We start from the raw sequence: 18,257 nt of genomic DNA on the forward strand, positions 1-18,257 counted from the left end.
TAGAAATAGCTGTATTATCCATTGGCAATGTCTTGTCTAATTAGCTCAGAATCTAGCATACATTTTGTACCCATTGCATTACATTGATTGTTTCCCATTGCGTGTGTGTGTGTGTGTGTGTGTGTGTGTGTGTGTGTGTGTGTTCCATTTGTTTACACAGAGAGTTAAGCCTGTGGCTAATTTTATGGTTCTCCGCTTATCTGCTTTCTAGTTCTCGATCACGTTTTCCAGTCTTTATTTATGCTACGGCATGCAGGCAGCTACCCAAAGAAGTATTTTGGCAAATCTGTGTGGCACAGGCACTATTTGTATCGCCTCCTTAGAATGTTAAGGTTGTGAGCAAAATCGGACACTAAGGGTTTTCAGTGTTTTTATGCTTGGTCATTCAGGGCATTTAGATGTGGAACAAGACAATTGTAATAATGGGCTATTTAGCCCCAGGAGGCAAACAATTGCTGACCATTTCCTATTCACACGTAGCTGTGGTTCCTCTACAAGCTTCAAGGACCAGAAGAAGTAGGTGTTTGTCCAGTAGGGACTTTGAATTCTCTGGGAAATGTTCGGCTTGCGTTACTGTGTGGCTTATTGTGTGCAGTCTTCCCCCCCCTCCCCCCTTTCAACAGATTCTAAGATAGTCTTCCAGACATTAAAAATGGCATATGCTGGCCATACACTACAAACCAACTTTCTTCTAACTAGTTGGTTGGTGTTACACCCCTTTGAGACCTACTACCCGGATTTGTACAGAATGTGTGGTGTGTGTGTTTTTTTTTTTTTATAAATCCTGGGTCCATTGCAGGTGCGCAGGACCCAGGATTTTAGTAGACTAAAATCAAGGGTAGAGCCATTCCGACATGCGCTAGTCCTGGGATTGTGTTAGGGTAGTCTTCATTCTCTGATGCAAGATTCCAGGTGGGATGAATCAACCAATGAATAAACATTTTCAGCTTAAAGCATTTTAACTCCTCAGCCAATCACAAGTATCTCATCTTCGTGTCTGGATCACATTTGTTCACTTCTAAATCTGTGGTAATTTTTGCTCCCCCTTTAAAAATATACAGCACATTTTAACAGTCGCTAGAAACTGTACGCTTTTAAGCAAGAGAATTAACTCAATTGTTTATTTGCTGGATAATTCACCTGATTACATAACGGTAATTACCATCAATGTTTACCACTTGGCAACTGTATATAAATAATAGGCAGTAATGTATCTGGACTTAAACCTCACCTCCAAGGCGGATGTTCTTAAGTGGGCCCCTACATACATACAATCACCTAGCTGGATTGTTTCTCTGGTTCTTTAGTCCAGTGACTAAAATCTATAATTTTATTTAGGTCTTGTAGTAGGTCAGATCCAGTTTCAAAATCCATAAATGGCCAATGGGAGAAGTTTCTTCTCTTTTGAGAAGTTTCTTATGCTTACAGCTGCTAAGATTTGTGCAGAAACAGTTCTTTATCTTTAAGATCCAATTCTTCCTTTCTGACCTATAGCCAGGAGTTAGTGGTTTTAGGAATTTAATTAAAAAAAATACACAAAAACAGAACTTTTGGAGGTGACTTTTTTTATACTTTTAAAAAAGAGGAATTCATATACATATGTTCAGTAGATACGATTACATATATACTATAATCACGTTTTAGGAATTGCACTTTCATTTTTAGAAAAAAAATATAGTATTTGGGCATATGCTTCAGTTTGCAATAACCTTGACATGAGCTTATACAAGCTATGGTTACAATATTCGTTATTAGATAGATGTCCGATTTTTGTAAAATCTTTAAATTAAAAAGACTTTGGCTCTACCTTAACTATCCTTTTTTGAGTCCCCTAGCTCTTGCACGCTACCGCACTACATGCCGATATTATACCACTATCGGATCTTCAGGTATCTACATCCTGTGTCAAACCATATGTAATTGAGACGTCACTCAAGAGACAAAGGCTTTTAGAATCCCAATTTTGGCATGGCAATTTTAGAGCTTCCTAAATTTTAGAATGTTGTACACTAGTGTAGAGGTGGTTCTCCTATAGCCTAACAGTGTATAATAAAGTTTGTAGCTTCAATTGGTTTTGTTCTCCTGTGAGAAGTGATGGGAGATCAGGAATCGCAATTCATATGTGTCCTCCCTCTCCATTTCCAGACAAGGGGGGGTGGGCCCGGTGGCATGAAAGAGGTCACTGACAGGCAGCAGGCTTTTAGCAGGGCACCCCGCTAAAACAGGCTAGGGTGAACACTATTATATTTACTATATATAACTTTTGGTCCAGGGGTGCGGTGAAAAAAAATTCTGGTACTCAGGGGCACCGTGATTTAAAAAAAGTTTTGGAACCACTGGTGTAAGACCATTAACCTACCAGTATGTTTGTGATTATTGAAGGCAACCGGAATACCCAAGTAGAAACTCAAACAACCATGGGGAGAATATACAAACTCCACACAGTTACGGCCATTGTGCAAATTTAACCCATGACCTCCGTGCTGAAAGGCAGTAATGTTGTCCATGCTGCCCCATCAACCCTAGCCTCTGGGTTTGACCCGCAGCGACATCTTCCTGTTTCCAAACTTGAAAATGGCTCAATAGGAAGAAATTCTCGCTGAATGAGTAATCGACACTCTCCTTGAGTATTTTGCAGGCTCTCAGACACCCATTTGGTTATAGATGGCTAGATTCACAGTAAAAAGTGTATTTTCTGGTGTTTTTTTTTTTGTTTTTTTTCTTCAAGCAACCTCCGGCCAAAATTTTCACTTGTGTTTTTTTAATTGATCCACGTATGTTTAAAGTTATCACATGGCTCTTAATAGGTCATGCATGTAAGACTGTACGCTCTATTAAATAATTAATGCGGCCTTGAAATAATTGCTCAAGAACTATATCTAGGTGTGCAGGATGAACCATATCTGTTGCCAGGCAACAAAACCAGCGCCCAGCACATGGGCTCCCATTGTCATCAATATTCATGCTGTATGGCCTACATAATATTATGCAAATGATTTGATGAAGTAATGAGTTATTTCATCCAGCTTAATAACTACTGCACCCCAGTTACTGGGGGATTAAGAAGCCATAAAGGCATCAAACTCCAGATAGTATTGGCAATAGATTAAATCAGTTAATGCAAATAGTTGTAGAAAGTCAAGGATGTGCCATCTGCATAGCTGCTTGTGTGAACATCAGTGCTTTTATACATCAGTGCTTTTATACATCAGTGCTTTTATACATTTTATTGCAGCAAGAACTTTACAAACTGCTCTGTTAAGTACAGAGGACTAAATCCGCACACCAAGAAACCTTGACTAGATGTAAGGAGAAAGGCGTGAATGGTATTCATCATCATTAATAAAGTTGATCTGCCTTTACCGACCCCTCCCTTGTGTCCTTATCTAATCGAGACAGGAAAGATACATAACCAGTTTGTTTCTGCACTATATTCATGTTTCCCAGCATTTAAAGCAGGCTCACCATGTACAGTTTTGTTTTAGCCTGTTGTACGTGTGCCTGTCCCAAGTTATGCGGTTCCATTTTGTGAACAGGTAATTGTGTGCATGTAACAGTGAAACCATAGCACTGTGCCTAAAGGGGCTTTGCTGGGTAACCTAATTCTGCCAAGTTACAGCTTGGCACTAGCAGTTCTAGCTGTAATGGGGGTTTTCTAGGAAATCCTCAAGCAAGTTTGTATCTTGGACATTTGCTTTGGGGCTTGCAGCCATTGTAATACTGAATTTATTTGGCCCATTGACACTTAAGGGTTTCAAAGATTTGTTTTATAATTTCTCTAGTAAGGCATGGTGGTGATAAGTGAGCATGCAGCTGCTTTGTCATTCTCAGCAAGCATGTGTAACTTTATGTGCATTTTTAGACTTGAGTCAGTATCTCCTAGCATACAGAGACTGTGCAGACAAGGCAATTTGGATTAGATAAACTATCATTAGTCAAAATCTCCAGGTGTATCCAGTCAAAATTGGCCATTACCCAATGTTTCACTGGGGTGTAATGCAACCGGCGAGGGGGTTAAATGTCGGGGATTGTCGAAAACAAACAATCCTCGCTGTTTAACCACCTTGGCGGCCACTCACCCATTTCAATGTTCTTGGGGGAAACCTCGCTATCAGAGGACAGTGAGGCTCTCCGCTAAATACAGCGGCCTCTCTGTTTTAGCGAGGGGGAAGCTGCGTGTGCAGGGGGTTAGTTGAATAGTGACCCCGCTGTGACAGTGAGTAGGTAGTGTTGCTTGCTGTCACAGCTCGCCAGCAGCATTAAATACACCCCACTGTGTGTGTGGTTGTGGTGGTTTGAGTTTTTAAGCACCAAAAAGTAACAACACAAGTTTAGGGTGTGTGTTTTTTTTTTTTTTTTGTGCTGCATTGTCTGTTTAGTCCCCAGCAGCTCAGTAATTACAGCACTGCACCCTTCTGTATATGGAGGCAGCCCTTTCCTTCCATGCACAGCTGTCTTTACCCCTCCCCCATACACTTATTCATATGATTGGAAATTAACCTCACTGCTATACATTTGAGTTTGGCAAGTGTCGCACTGGCTTGTAGGGAGCATTCATGGGAGGGTGTAGTTTTACTAGGTAGCATCACACAGATAGGCCAGTACAACTTTTTATAAAATGCATGTTTTAAATATAAAGTAGGCTATACTATATTTTAACCATTCTTCTTGCTTCTGGTTTACTTAAAGTAAAAAAAAATGTCAGATGTAAGCTTCTGTATTACAGTACATGGCTGTAGTGCAATATTAATCCGATTCCCTTCAACAGTGTTTGCATGGGTTCAGGTAGTGGCAATCCATATATCTGCACATCTTCACTGTATCCTCTATATGTGGCTGACTTGAAATGTTGTTCGCTGGGCCCTGTGCAGCTTCTTAAAGGGAGTGACTGGGGCACCTCCTGAGTTTGTTGGTGATCGCTAACCCTTGCTGTTGACTCTTGGAAAATTGCATTTCCTTTTAATTGCATGTCATACGCACTCTGTTACGTTACTGTGTGTGTACGTACGCTATATATGTATGTTACAGAACGGATGGAAGTGTGGCACCCACTTAACCACAAAATACTTTGAATGTTAAGTATAGCTGGTAATCTGGTCCTACTGTACTTCATAGAGCGAGCCATCCAAGTCAAAGCTCTGTAAATTCTGATCCCAAAAGAATGTCTTATCTGGGGTGTGGTATTTATGGGCATCTACTTTTATTTTTGCTTGCTTCTACTGGCAGTGTTTTTTTTTATTTTTCTCTATTTGGGCAGAATGGATTACAATTTGGCTAACTATGAGAAAATTGGGTCAAACCTTTTTTATTTTTTGATCTTCCAGCATCCTATTGAAAAGCTAATGGGGTATGTTGGAAGTGGACACATTTAGTGATCTCTATCTTCTTAATATGGAAGGATAACCGGGCGCATGTTCAATTTTTCCAAATCCTTTCTATAGAGGTGATTTTATTATCTGCGGTGTTAAATGCTTTAAACTATTTGCTTTTTCTTCCACAGTAAATGTGCTGGTTAAGTGCCTGGAGCTATGCAATTACTGCCCGCAGTGACGGGGCCCACACACTGGGAGATTTCTTGAGCAGTGCTAGATCGCTTGGCACACCGCTGTGTGTCAGCGCTGAGTGTTCTGTTGGGGTCATTGTTCTCCAGTGAGAAGACTGGCCCAGAACGGCGATTACTTGTTTTACCCAGCATGTTGATCGCTGGGCGGTTGTGATGTGCGGCCATGCACATTGCTATGGCTGATACAGAGCAATGTAGGGGCATTTTCTAAACGATCTAGTTAAGATTGCTTAGAACAGTGGTTCCCAACCCTGGTCCTCAAGTACCCCCAACAGTGCATGTTTTCCAGGTCACCTGTGAAGTTCACTCATTATTCAGACACATTTTAAAAGATCACAGGTGGAGCTAATTATTTTGCCTGTGATTCTGTGTGGAGACCTGGAAAACGTGCACTGTTGGGGGTACTTGAGGACCAGGGTTGGGAACCACTGGCTTAGAAAATACCCTGAAATTGCCCCATTATGTCATGATTAGCACCCAGAGCACTAATTTAATTCTAACTTCTGTTTACTCAGGAGTAATACAGTAATCTGCATTAATTGCACCCTCTGGGTTAGATGTGGACAGTAATTGAATAGCTCATGGTAAGAACCATGGCTAATTTCTATTGGCCATTGTGGGATTTCATTTCATATCTCATTAACATAATTTTTTTTTCCCCTTTTGTTTTTTGTTTGTGTTTAGCAAATGGTTATGAGCCTTCGTGTTTCTGAGCTGCAAGTACTTCTAGGATACGCCGGACGCAACAAACACGGTCGCAAACACGAACTCTTGACCAAAGCCCTGCACTTGTTAAAAGCAGGCTGTAGTCCAGCTGTACAAATGAAAATCAAGGAATTGTACAGGCGGAGGTTTCCGTTGAAAATTCTAACACCCGCAGACTTCTCTCTACCTAGTGTGCACTCAAGCACCATGCCAGCCAACCTCTCACCATCCTCCATTCCTCAGCTTCCATATGACAGCCACCCCGCCTCCTCCCCATTACTTCCAGTCTCCCTTCTTGGGCCCAAACATGAACTGGATCTCCCACACCTCACATCTAACCTACATCCTGTCCATCCAGACATCAAGCTGCAGAAACTGCCCTTCTACGACCTGCTGGATGAACTCATCAAACCCACAAGTTTAGGTAAGAGTTGCTCCTCTTCGTTTTATAGCACTGGAGATTGTGTTGTTCACTGATAACCAATGTTTATATAGAACTATTTAAAAGCTGAAATGTTTTTTTTAAACCGTTTTTTTTTTTTTTTTTTTTGGTTCTGTTTTTGTTCAGACAAGCGAAAGTTGAGATGGCACCAGCTAGCCACAACAGACCAAATGGGCAATGGTGTGTGACTATACTAGTCCACACAGTGTATTTCTACATGGTTACTCTGTGCATTTTAACTAGGTTGCATTCCAATTTCAACTAATCTACTTAGTTTGGGGAGGAAACAAAGATGGTGTTTTGGACTTTTGTTTGAAGTATGAGAAGTGTCCAATATACTGCTCAGCTGGGACAGCAGGAGAGAGGGGTAACTGAACTACGGTTTTCCATGGCAGTAACCAAATAACTTTTGACACTGGTAGGCGTGGAGGTTTTCAGTCGCTCCTGAATTCTACTATGAAAGTATCCCTTATCCATAATGCTCAGGACCAGAAGTATTTTGGATAGCTGATTATTCCGTATTTTGCAATGTGGTATCTTGAGGTATACACATTAACGGGCCAGATGTACTAAGCTTCGAAAAGTGAAGTGATCATGACCAAACAGCTGTGTGTTAAAAATTTCAGGAGCTGATTAACCATTATCACTCTCCACTTTATCCCTTTTTTTAGAGTGTTTTATACATGCTTGTGTCGAACTTTCAACCCGGTCTACCTCCAGTAGTTGACCCAATGCATGTTGACTTAATGACCGGATACCAGACAGACACCCGCAAGTATTTAAAACTACAATAAAGTTGGGTCAGTGGATCTCAAACTGTCCTCAAAGACATGAACCCTGTTTCACCAACTGTCACAATTACAAATCCACAGGTGACCTTGAAAATATGAACTGCCCAGCTGGATACACATTGATTGTCTAATCTTTGTGTTTGGAGCAAAAATCTAGAAATGTATGAGAGCAAATGATCAACCATTCACTCCCAAAAGCTGGAAAATGGGCAAAAGTCATCTGGTTATATTAAATGTGTTTAAGCAATTTGTCAGTATGGCTATTTTTTTTTTTTTGTGTGTTTGGGAGCAAATAGTCAATTGTCGCAGGTTTCCATACATTACCAGAATAGTGCTATAGATTGTAATCTTGCGAACATGGACCTCTTATCATTCTACTGACTTGTCGTCTGTAACAAGCCAGTTTGTTTTATCCTTATTAAGAATTGTAAAGTGCAACGGAACCTGCTGCACTGTATAAGAAACTAATAAATAAATGTTCCAACCAGAAAGATTGGGCAGATCATATAACACTGTATCCAGCAACGGGTTTACTTTATCTAAATTTGAAAAAGTGGTGTGAGGTACTAGTAAGTCCTCTCAACCTACCTGTACAACTCTATTTTGGTCAGTCCTGATCAGGTGTAATGTAAGTATTAAGTCCCATTCTCACTGAGCGAGTTTTGAGCTGAAAGCAGCTAGCTCACTTTTACCATTTTGAGCTGCTTTTTGTTGAGCACTGATGCGCATTCCCGCATCATCTTGGCCCCCATACACTAATGAGATTTGGTCTGTTCTGACCCGATTTTGACAGATCGGACCACATCTCATGCATTTGACATCCTGTCCTACCCAATGCATGTTCCCATGCACATTGGATCCAGTTGGGAGGTCGGACAGGCTGCACATAAGATTTAATTAATCTTGTGCGCATCCCGGAGTTGGATGGGGGGATGCAGCGAGCCTGCGAGGGAACCAGGGAAGTGGACATGGAAAGCAGGCGCACTTAAAAAAACAAACAAAAAAACCCCATACAAATGACTGGGCAGCCAGATGTTGGCTGAGAGCCAATCAGTGGCTTCCCATTCATTTGTATGTTGTTGTTTTTTTTTTTTTTTTTAACATGAACTGCTTCTTCAGGGCTGGTTGCAGGTCTGTAATCTTTGTTTCTGACTCTTTACCCAGGGAAGTGGATTAAACTGCAGTTAATGTGACTTTACCCAATATATTGATTGTCCATTTCTCATACATCAGTTAGTTATTTATTTTTTATTTTTTTTCACAAGTGTTTGTATGCATAATATTGCTTTGGATTTAAATGTAGCACTTAAAGGTGCAAACTTGGCTTAGTTTTTTTTTTTTTTTTTGTTGAACTGGTACCAATGTGCAGTGGGAGATGGATATTTCTGTATTTTGAGTTTGATGTTCTTGCCGATACAAGTTACCTGACCAGATGGCTGGTTACTAGATTACGAACTGCTGACTGGTTCATGCACCTAAGAAAACTAGACTGGTTCCTTTCATAAAGCTGATTTTACTTTGAGTAGTTTCCTTGCATAGGGCCTTATTCTAGTTCACTCTTTCTGACAATCCTTAGATGGACAAAACTATGTGCACTGCAGGTGGGACAGATGTAAAATGTGCAGAGAGAATTAGATTTGGGTGAGTTATTTTGTTTCTGTGCAGGGTAAATACTGACTGCTTTATTTTTACACTGCAATATAGATCTCACTTTGAAGTAAAACCCCACCGAAATCTAACTCTCTCTGCACAAGTAACATCTGCCCCACCTGCAGTGCACATGGTTTTGTCCATCTAAGAAGGATTTTGTCAGAGTGAGCTAGAATAAGGCCAATAGTTACAGAAATTGGCACTAGGATGTGCTTTCCCTCTATCTTAAGGGGCATAAACAGAGCGATTTTTGTGCTATTTTTTTACACAATCTGGACACATGGAAATCTCCTACTCCTAAGTAGCTTAGCAAAATCTTTTAGCACAGATCACTACACGTGTATGCCCCGTTAGTGCTTGCTGTCCACATTGTGGCAATAATATGATTGATATGTACACGCTTATGCCGCCCATACATATGTGCGATGTCCATCGAACCCGATCGCATCATGTGGTGCTAAAGTGCCCCCTTTGCAGCACCCGATGTCGCATGCCATCCGGCCCCCTCTCCCCATCCCCACGCGTTCCCTCCAACCCCACCTGCGGATTGCATTTGAGCATCGCACGTGGTTAAATGCGATCGCTCCTGCAATTCGATAGATATTATGTGCAACACATAAGATCTTGAGACCCGACATTCGACCGGCGTGCCGACGCATTGCGTCGAATGTTCCCTTAAAAATGCATACAATAATTTATCGACCAGACGTGGTTGAAATCGAATGATTGCATGCAATATCTCACAAGTTTATGGGCAGCATTAGAGCCAGCCTCCTATTTGTGAGTGGATTCTGAATTTTTCTTTTTCCTGCTTTATTTTTTTTTTTCTTTGAGTTCCCTTCTAATGTGCAAAGATAGAAGCCTCAGGATTGCACACAATAACCAATCTTCATCTATTCCCAAAGCACCAATAGTGTAACACTCCTGTGGACATGGTAAAGATAGAACATTCCAGCACAGATAATGTGACAGCTGAGCTTATCCATGGCTGGTGCTAGTGCTGGGGGAGGGGTATTCTTTGTATCCAAGACAACCGCTTAAGCAAATCAGAGGGACTCTTAAGATCCAGACAGGAGGCTACTGTGAAATATCCTGTAACGGTACTCTGATATACCTGTCCTCCTCCTCCTTTTGCAGTTGTGATGGCTTTTTTCCTTTTCTTAGTATAATATGCATTTTTGAATGACCATTTTTTTTTTTTTTATATTCTGATTTGCTCACCAAAACCGCTTCATTTATTATCCTTTCAGAATTCTGTGTACCCTCCCTATTTAACGATAATAATTTTAGCATCAACTACTTGGAACACATACCAACACATTTTGTCATATGGGTATGGCATTGTAAAGACTAGACTGGAGTGGAGACACTTAGACACTTTTCACAGAAAAGGATCTAGTGATTAAGAAAAGGTTTACCAGCAAACTGCAAGCCAAGCATTTCTCTTACCTTGTCACTTTTGGTCAGTCTCTGCCATCCCTTTCTGTCTGTCTCTGCCATCCGTTGGCAGCGTGTGAAACTTAATCTTTCTCTCGCACATGCACAGAAGCAATCACAAGGTAGCAGACTAGCTTTTTAAAGCCTTTGCTGCGAGTGGGCTTAACCTAGTGTGTGTGTGTGTGTGTGTGCGTGTGCACGCACGCCATGGCTGTAGATGCACTTTTTTTTTATTATTATATTTGTTGTGGTTTGTACGAAAGGCTTTATTAACATAGTGGCTAGCATTAATTCTCACAGCCTTTTTTGAAGCCACAAGTTTAAAATCTGCCCATTGTTGTATCTTCCCATGCTTACTGGGTTTGCTCCCAAGTGCAAGGACATTATGCTGGCCATACGCTAGACTAGACCAACTATTCTCCAAATTTGTCATTTACTCCCACAATCAGCAATTTGATAACAAACCCAGAAAAAAATGATATTTTTGAGTCCCAGCACTATATAAATGTTAAAATCCCTAAAGGGCAGACTGGATGGCCTATGTGGTTCCGATTTGCCATCAAATTCTATGTTGCACAGTGTTGTGATTCTGAACCGTATTGGAAAGTGTAAGAGTTGTGTGACCCTTAGAGCCCTAGAAGAAATTGAGTTCTGTCAAGAACAGCAGATATTTCCTTATTTCGAACTACTCCCATTTATTTAATCATATGGACATAGAGGAATGTTTGGTGTTTTTCTGTGTATTTTTTTTTTATTGCATGTTGATTTTCAAATTGTTTTTCTCTACAACTGAAGTTCAAAATCCAGACCCACAGGACCTCGTGTTACTGAAAACTTAAATTCTATACACTTTTTTTTTTTTAAGTTAGAAAATGCCAAAAAATAATTCCATCATATAGGTCTGAGGAGCACTGAGGGCTGTAATACCTGCAGCACGCAGCATACCTACATTGGGGATCTCCAAGTAAGAGGTGATCCTGAGTAGGGGTGGGAGAGTGGTTTGACTAGCCTCAATGAAACTCCTTATTTTTCTTTATTTTATTTTGAAATCGTGTCTTGTCCCTCAACAAAATGCAGTAACACAAGGCAGAAATGGTGGGTGATAAGGGGAAATACCTGGTGATTTCACCATGCTTTTCTTACACAGAAACCAGCTCTGCAACAACACTGTCAACAGCATCAATATAGGTAAAGTACAATAATTTATCATATGTTACACTATTGTCTTTACAAGTGTTGGCTTAAAATGTGTATTTCTCCATATTCATATTTTTATTTTATTAATGCCGTTAACAATGTTGTTGCACTACGTGTTACTGTGTAAATAGCTATGAAATCCAGCTAAATTAAAAAACAAAAAAAAACTTGCTAATCCAAGTTTATTTGCTTCCCTTTCCCATAGATTTTATTTTTCTTCATTATTTTACAAAGTAAGCAGTCTCTTTAACGCTGGTGCATGCGAAAACTACTATAGGTAACTAGGTAGAGTTTGGCTTTACAAAATGTATGACTAACACAGCCTCTAGTAAGAGATACCAGCCACAAATCCATTTCAGCACTTGGAGATAGGCAGCATTGTATGTACATAGATGTGTACTGTAGCTGCATTTAAATCTGGCTACACACACTGGGAAGATGTCTAATGAATCCTGGGTACACATTGAGCAATGTCATTAAGATCATAACAACCATTTACTCCTCCCTTCATTACACCTATACCACGGTGGCAAGCTTTAGCGCTAGTTTTGATGTGTGGATATGCAGCTCATCACACCTGGCAACCTCTCTAGCATCCGCAGGCACCCACATCTGGGGTACACACGGAGTGAAATGTCCTGATGGGTAAATTTGGAACAAATTTTACATGAACGATAGGTCATTCAGTGGCCACAGGATCATGTGTTCATTAATGAGCTCTTCAAATCTGTCTTCAATACAGGCAGATTTAAGAGCCAAGGAAAGGCACGCAGGAGTAAATGGGCTATCAGTCATTCCAATTAGGCTGAGAGCAAATATTTCACTACAGTATATATTGCTTAGTGTGCCCAGGTTAAGGGTTCATCAAGATGAGTGCATTTTCTCATTTGTCTTCCATCCAGTAGGGAGCAGTTTTACTGCTGGTAATAGACTGTTCCTGCCAGCATTGTACGGCAGGTCTTGTTGATCAGTGGCCTTCTAGCCTGTTCACGGTTTCCACCTGTTGGCATCTATTTAGAGCACAATGAAAGACAAGGCGATCTGTCCAAGCATCTTCTGTGAGCTGTATGTTTATGAGAGTCCTCCCCAATATCCCAATGCTTTTTAGCCTGTTTTTCTTGAAATATGTTGGTATAAAGATTTGTTAGTACAGGTGGCCCTCAAGCTCTGTTCTCAGGTCCCCAAACAGGTCTAGTTTTCCTTGTCACTCGGCAGGTGTGCTTTGTATAACCAACTGTCACCACATTTTGCAGATCCTGGTGACCTGGAAAACACTGCGTGGTCCTGAGGACCAAGTTTGAGAACCTGTGTTTTTAGTAGAAAGTGTGGTTGCAGATTGCGTTAACACATTTGGTGGCTGCACTGATTTTTCTGTGGTCTACAAGGGCTTTGTAGTGGTGCATAGATTACATGCAGTGCATCTGGTTGGGCTTTTGTGTAGGGTTTCATTTTGATCCAGGGCTTTGCACTCCCTCCTGTTCACAAATAGTAAGATCTATGCCCAGTGGGGTGTCACCGGAAATAATGTAGTGCTGTCTGTCAGCTGGCATAATCATAGTTAATGGTTGTAGAACAATGAAGATTATGCCTTGAAAATATCACATTGGTTAGCTCACACCCTTTATTTAATCCTCGTGTGAGTTGTTGTTTTTTTTTTTTTTTTTTGGTACCTGTGCTGCTATTCTTTAATTTTTCTGGACTCCATCGCAATCTAATCTGACGAAGCAGATATAGGGCATTTAACTGAATAAGCGGTGCACGGCTTTCTCCTGCCACGTACAGTACATTTCAAAGAATACAACTGTTTTTTGTAAGTCTGTAAAGTTGAAAATCCCCACCCCACCATCTTTTTTTTTTTTTTACCTTTTACAAAAAAAAATGTTCTTATTAAACTTACTTTAAAAAAAAAAAAAAAAAAGGGGGGGGGGGGGGGGTGTTCCCAGCCCTGATCCTCCCCGAACAGTGCAAGTTTTCCAAGTCACCAGGCAGGTGCGCGCACACTCATTATTAACAGTCATTTTAAAAGAACAGTTTGAGCTTAATTAGTTCACTTGTGATTCTGTGTGGAGACCTGGAAAATGTACACTGTACTCATGGACCAGGGTTCAGAACCACGGGTGTAAAGTATGAAAAACTCCATATTTATCAATTCTATTGTGTTTTTGATTGTAAGCTGCAGTAAACATGATTAGGTTTTGCTGTTAGAACCTTTTTGAAAAGCCCAAATTTTTATTTAATTTTTTTTTTATTGCAAAGCACATTGTAGTCAGCCCCCGCTTCCTTCCTTAATACCATAAATCGTAAAGTTGTGATCTATTCTTTATCTGGGGATAATTTTCAGAAGCATTCTCCCCTCGTGTCCTTCACTACAGGAGCTGGTCAGTGCTTTATTTTGTAAAAACTGTAGATTTATTTTTACCTCAATGGACCTGCTCTATCCATCCTAAACAAAAATAAGAAGTTTGTGTGTCTTCTCCTCCCCCACCCATCCAGGATTCTTTTTAGATTCAAATAGAGATTTAAATGGACACCAATTCAATGTCAGGGTCACGGCAGTCGCGCTTGCTCGACCACCGTGACCCAGTCCCGTTCTCGGTCAGCTCGACCGAGAACACGCAGGCGGGATTCAATGTCCGGCCTGCCGGGGAGCGAAAAGGGGGCGTGGCCGCGAGTTGCGGCCGGGAAGAGGCGAGCTGCAGCCGGCAGCTCGCCACTTCCCGGCTGTTCTCGGCAGAACGAGCCCAACAGCTAGTGATGTCGGGCTCGTTCTGCCGAGATACCTGCTCAATGCTGTCGGGGAAGACAGCATTGAATAGGGCCCGATGGGAGGTGCTCGCCGGAGATTGAATATCCCCCCCCCCCCCCACCCCCAAATCTGAATTTTTTCATAATGTGTGAACTTATTTTATTTATTTTTTTAATACCTTAATGTAACCACAAGGGTGGGATTTCAGTTGTTTAATGTTTGCCTTTTCCACCATCACTTTAGAAAGGCTGGTATGCAATTGTTTAGAAGTCAATTGGTTTATACCGCCAAACGTCACTAAAATGCTGCCCACAGTACAAAAAGTGGGCAGTTTGGGACTTTCTAAATAATTTTTATTTTTATTTTGGCTACGTAATTGGGGGGCATATGGCAGCACAACTAAATTGCTGCCAGCAGGTGTGCTCTAGTGGCAGTTGCCCATAAAACAATTAAATTTGCCAGTCATAAAATTAATGACATTTGAAAATCAAAGGTTTGGGTTTTTTTACCCAATTTTTTTGCTAAAATATGGTGGTTTTGATGGCAAAATTTTCTGTCCACGCGCCAGCACATCAGTTGACGTCAGAAAAGCGGTTCATATCAAAACCGAAAAGGGCTGTCTGCTTCAGTACCAGTGGGTTCGTGACGAGCTCCAGTTCAAAAGAGAAAAGTTGTTAAACGGTAGTGCTAAATATCGTTACAAAAAAGTTGTCCATAAAAGTAGGAAAGCTACTGATCCAAGTGTTGTGAACCATTGATTTATTTTTCAGTTGTGTAGGAATCTTCTCAAATATTGGTAACCATTATTTAGAAAATCTAACTTCTACAGTAAAAAGTTGGTGTTCAAAAGTAGAGATGTTACCAATATCAACCAATCAGATTCTGTTCATTTATCTTCCAGAAGGTGCTAGATAAGTAGAATTTGTTGCTATGGGCAACATCTCAACTTCTCAAAAATGGCACGTTAGTAAACCTACCCCTAGGAGATCCCTTTTTCATGTCATGGTTCCATTGCTGATCATGGTTTCATTGGGCAGCACTAGGAGTCTAGTATCTGATGTCTAGTCACGGTAGGATCCGTCCAGACATGGAGGAGCTGTATTATACCTGATCTTTACTGAGCTGTAGAAACATCTGTTGCCAAAGTGGAGAAGTGTAACCGGCCCACTCCAGCAATCCCTGTGCATAAGCCTACTACGTGTGGTGTCTTACTCCACGACAAACTCTACTAGGCACGTGTGAGTTCTATACAGTGGGGTGTCAGAATACATAGCATGCAAATATGCTGTGTAATTTTGTGGATGGCAGTGCTAAAATAGCCATATTGCACCTCTGTCACTGCATGAATACATGGGGGAGAAGCCATATCAGCGCACATGTGCTCATACCACGTCTACCCCATAGTTACATAAAGTTACACCCTAGGATCCACAATCTGCCAGTAAATGAAAGCGTTTTACTTTAGATATGTACGTTTATGTAAATTGACATGTTTTAAGTATAAATAATTGGTATTGCAAAACCTAATTTAAAGTGGAAATCTAAGTCCTTAATGCTGTAAGTGGTGCAACCATTAATATATATGCTGTCTACAGGCATCAGAGAATGTTTTTTGAGAACATGGTAACATAGTTGTGAAAAATGCTAAAACATTGTCTCATTTTTATTTTTTGCGTTTTGAACCATTGTTCTTTTTATGGATGTAACATTTAAACCAGGCGAGTGGCGATCAATAAAACAATTGTTTGCAGACAGATTGCAATTTTCTGTAGTGGCATACTTGCTGCATAATATCTTTTGCAATCTGTGTAGTTGACTGTTATTGCGTAGAACAGCAGCCTATCTTTTTAATTAGCAACAGTTTCTTTCTGGTTTGTTTGATTTTATTTTATTTATTTATTTTGGTTTGGTCAGTGTATCAAGGTAAGAGTATTTTATCTAATGTAGTTGTAACAAGGCCCAGACTGCCAAGAAAAAAACGTCTCTGTAATGGAATAATCATATTTGTGACCTTTTTTTTTTTCATTTTTAACAATGAAACGCAATACACTCTAAGGCCCAGCTGGACAAAAGCCAGTGGCCTGGTTACCATGGAGACTAAGCATATCTGGCCTGGAGCCAAACTTTCCATTCCCTAACTGGAGTTGGCGTCTTATTGCTCGACTATCAATATACTAAGAGTATATAGCTTGATTGTGGCCTTGGAGCACTAAGAACCTGTAGAAACGGATTGGTTGCTTGCACAGCTCCCAAGCACTAGCTAGCAGAGCTGCACCTTTTTTTTAATTTTTTATTTTTTTTACTTTTTTTTTTTTATTTTTTGGCGATTTCAAGTGTTTTTTTAATCACAAAATCTCAAGTAGCCTTAAGTATTTGCTTTTCAGAATTCTGCATTAGGGGCCTGCTTCAGCCATACTTGCCTACTTTTGAAAACTAGTTTCAGAAAGATTTTTGATGCTAGAAGAATGCAACGTACCGCTGAGAGGGTGTGTCATGCTCTGCCCAGAGTGTGTGTCTAACTTCGTCTATGGGCGTATTTATCACACACAAGGGATGTGTCCTGCAGTGGCAGAATAAACACTCTGGGCCTGATTCAGTTGTGGATGTTGCGGCTTGTAGTACTGCACTAAACATGTGAAAGGAAAACTGCTGCTTCTCTTGCGCTGTGTGTGTGTGTGTAAGATGGCACAGTTGGTGATGCTGGCTTGAGGAGGGGAGCTCATGGGCAAGAGGCCCCACCTGTTGCAGGTTGAGGAACTGCTCCAGGCTTGGTGCCAGAGTAAGGGTACAGCTTCCGGGCACGGCTACCACTACTTCTAACTCTGCAGTGCCTGGCCTCTTTCGTTCCAGCCGGGGCAGTGGGAACTTTGAAACATCCAGATTACCGATATTTGCAATGGGGGAATTCATGCTTACCATGGGTTGCATGCTCTTTGCCAAGGGGGGATTTCCCCTCCTCTTCCCTCCCCACCGTTGCCATGCACGGTAACGTAAAAAAAACAGGAAGAGTGGTCGATAACTCACTCTGCTGTATCAGGTCAGGTTGGTGGTACGGCTATTTCAAAACTCAAGGCGGCTCGCGGGCATGTGTTGTCAGACAGCCAGTCAGGAGCTGCCGCTCCTGATTAATTACCGAACCACGAGCTCCGATTGGCTTATAAGGCATCATGAGCTTTGAAATAGCTGTGCCGCGGTCCTGCTCTGATACAGCCGGTGGAGTTTTCCACCACTCTGCCCAGCGTGATTTGCTTCCTTGCAAATCTGGTCGCCAGGAAGCAGAATTTGATCACCATGGCAACTTGGCCCTCAGGGTTTGTTGAGCCCTGCCTTACACCCCCCCCCCCCCCCCAATATTATAGCCAGTACACATGCCATTATTGCATGACATACAGCGCGCCCCCCGCCCGCTTAATGTTCTCCAAAATGCTAAAACACCTATATGAAAGAAAAGCTTTTTTTTTTTTTTTTTTTTTTTTTTTTTTAAGCTTCAACATTTATCAATTTTCTTCTACATAGCTGTACCTGCCTTTCTCAGGATTCTTTTCCCTCTCATTAAGCACTTCACCTAGTTTTCAGTACCCACAGCTTGCCTTTTTCTTTGAATGAGATGTGTAATGAAAATCTCCTGTGATCACTAGGAAAGGTACTTGTGACTAATTGAATTGTGACCCATATGTTGTTGTAACACCTATACTGAAACATGGTATGCCCCCCCCCCCCCCCCCA

At 41.1% G+C, this 18,257-nt stretch overlaps 1 protein-coding gene across 3 annotated transcripts in view; it reads left to right on the forward strand.

Moving 5' to 3' along the window:
- PIAS1 (protein inhibitor of activated STAT 1) overlaps positions 1-18,257 on the forward strand; it is a 65,399-nt gene that overhangs the window by 20,793 nt on the left and 26,349 nt on the right. For all 3 annotated transcript variants that reach the window (XM_083184381.1, XM_083184382.1, XM_083184383.1), the window contains exon 2: positions 6,248-6,692. In XM_083184381.1, the coding sequence (XP_083040507.1) occupies positions 6,248-6,692 (445 nt within the window). The remainder of the gene's footprint in view (positions 1-6,247; positions 6,693-18,257) is intronic.

The sequence above is a fragment of the Crinia signifera genome, chromosome 4 (assembly GCF_055691185.1).
Source record: "Crinia signifera chromosome 4, ASM5569118v1, whole genome shotgun sequence".
NCBI lineage: Eukaryota > Metazoa > Chordata > Amphibia > Anura > Myobatrachidae > Crinia > Crinia signifera.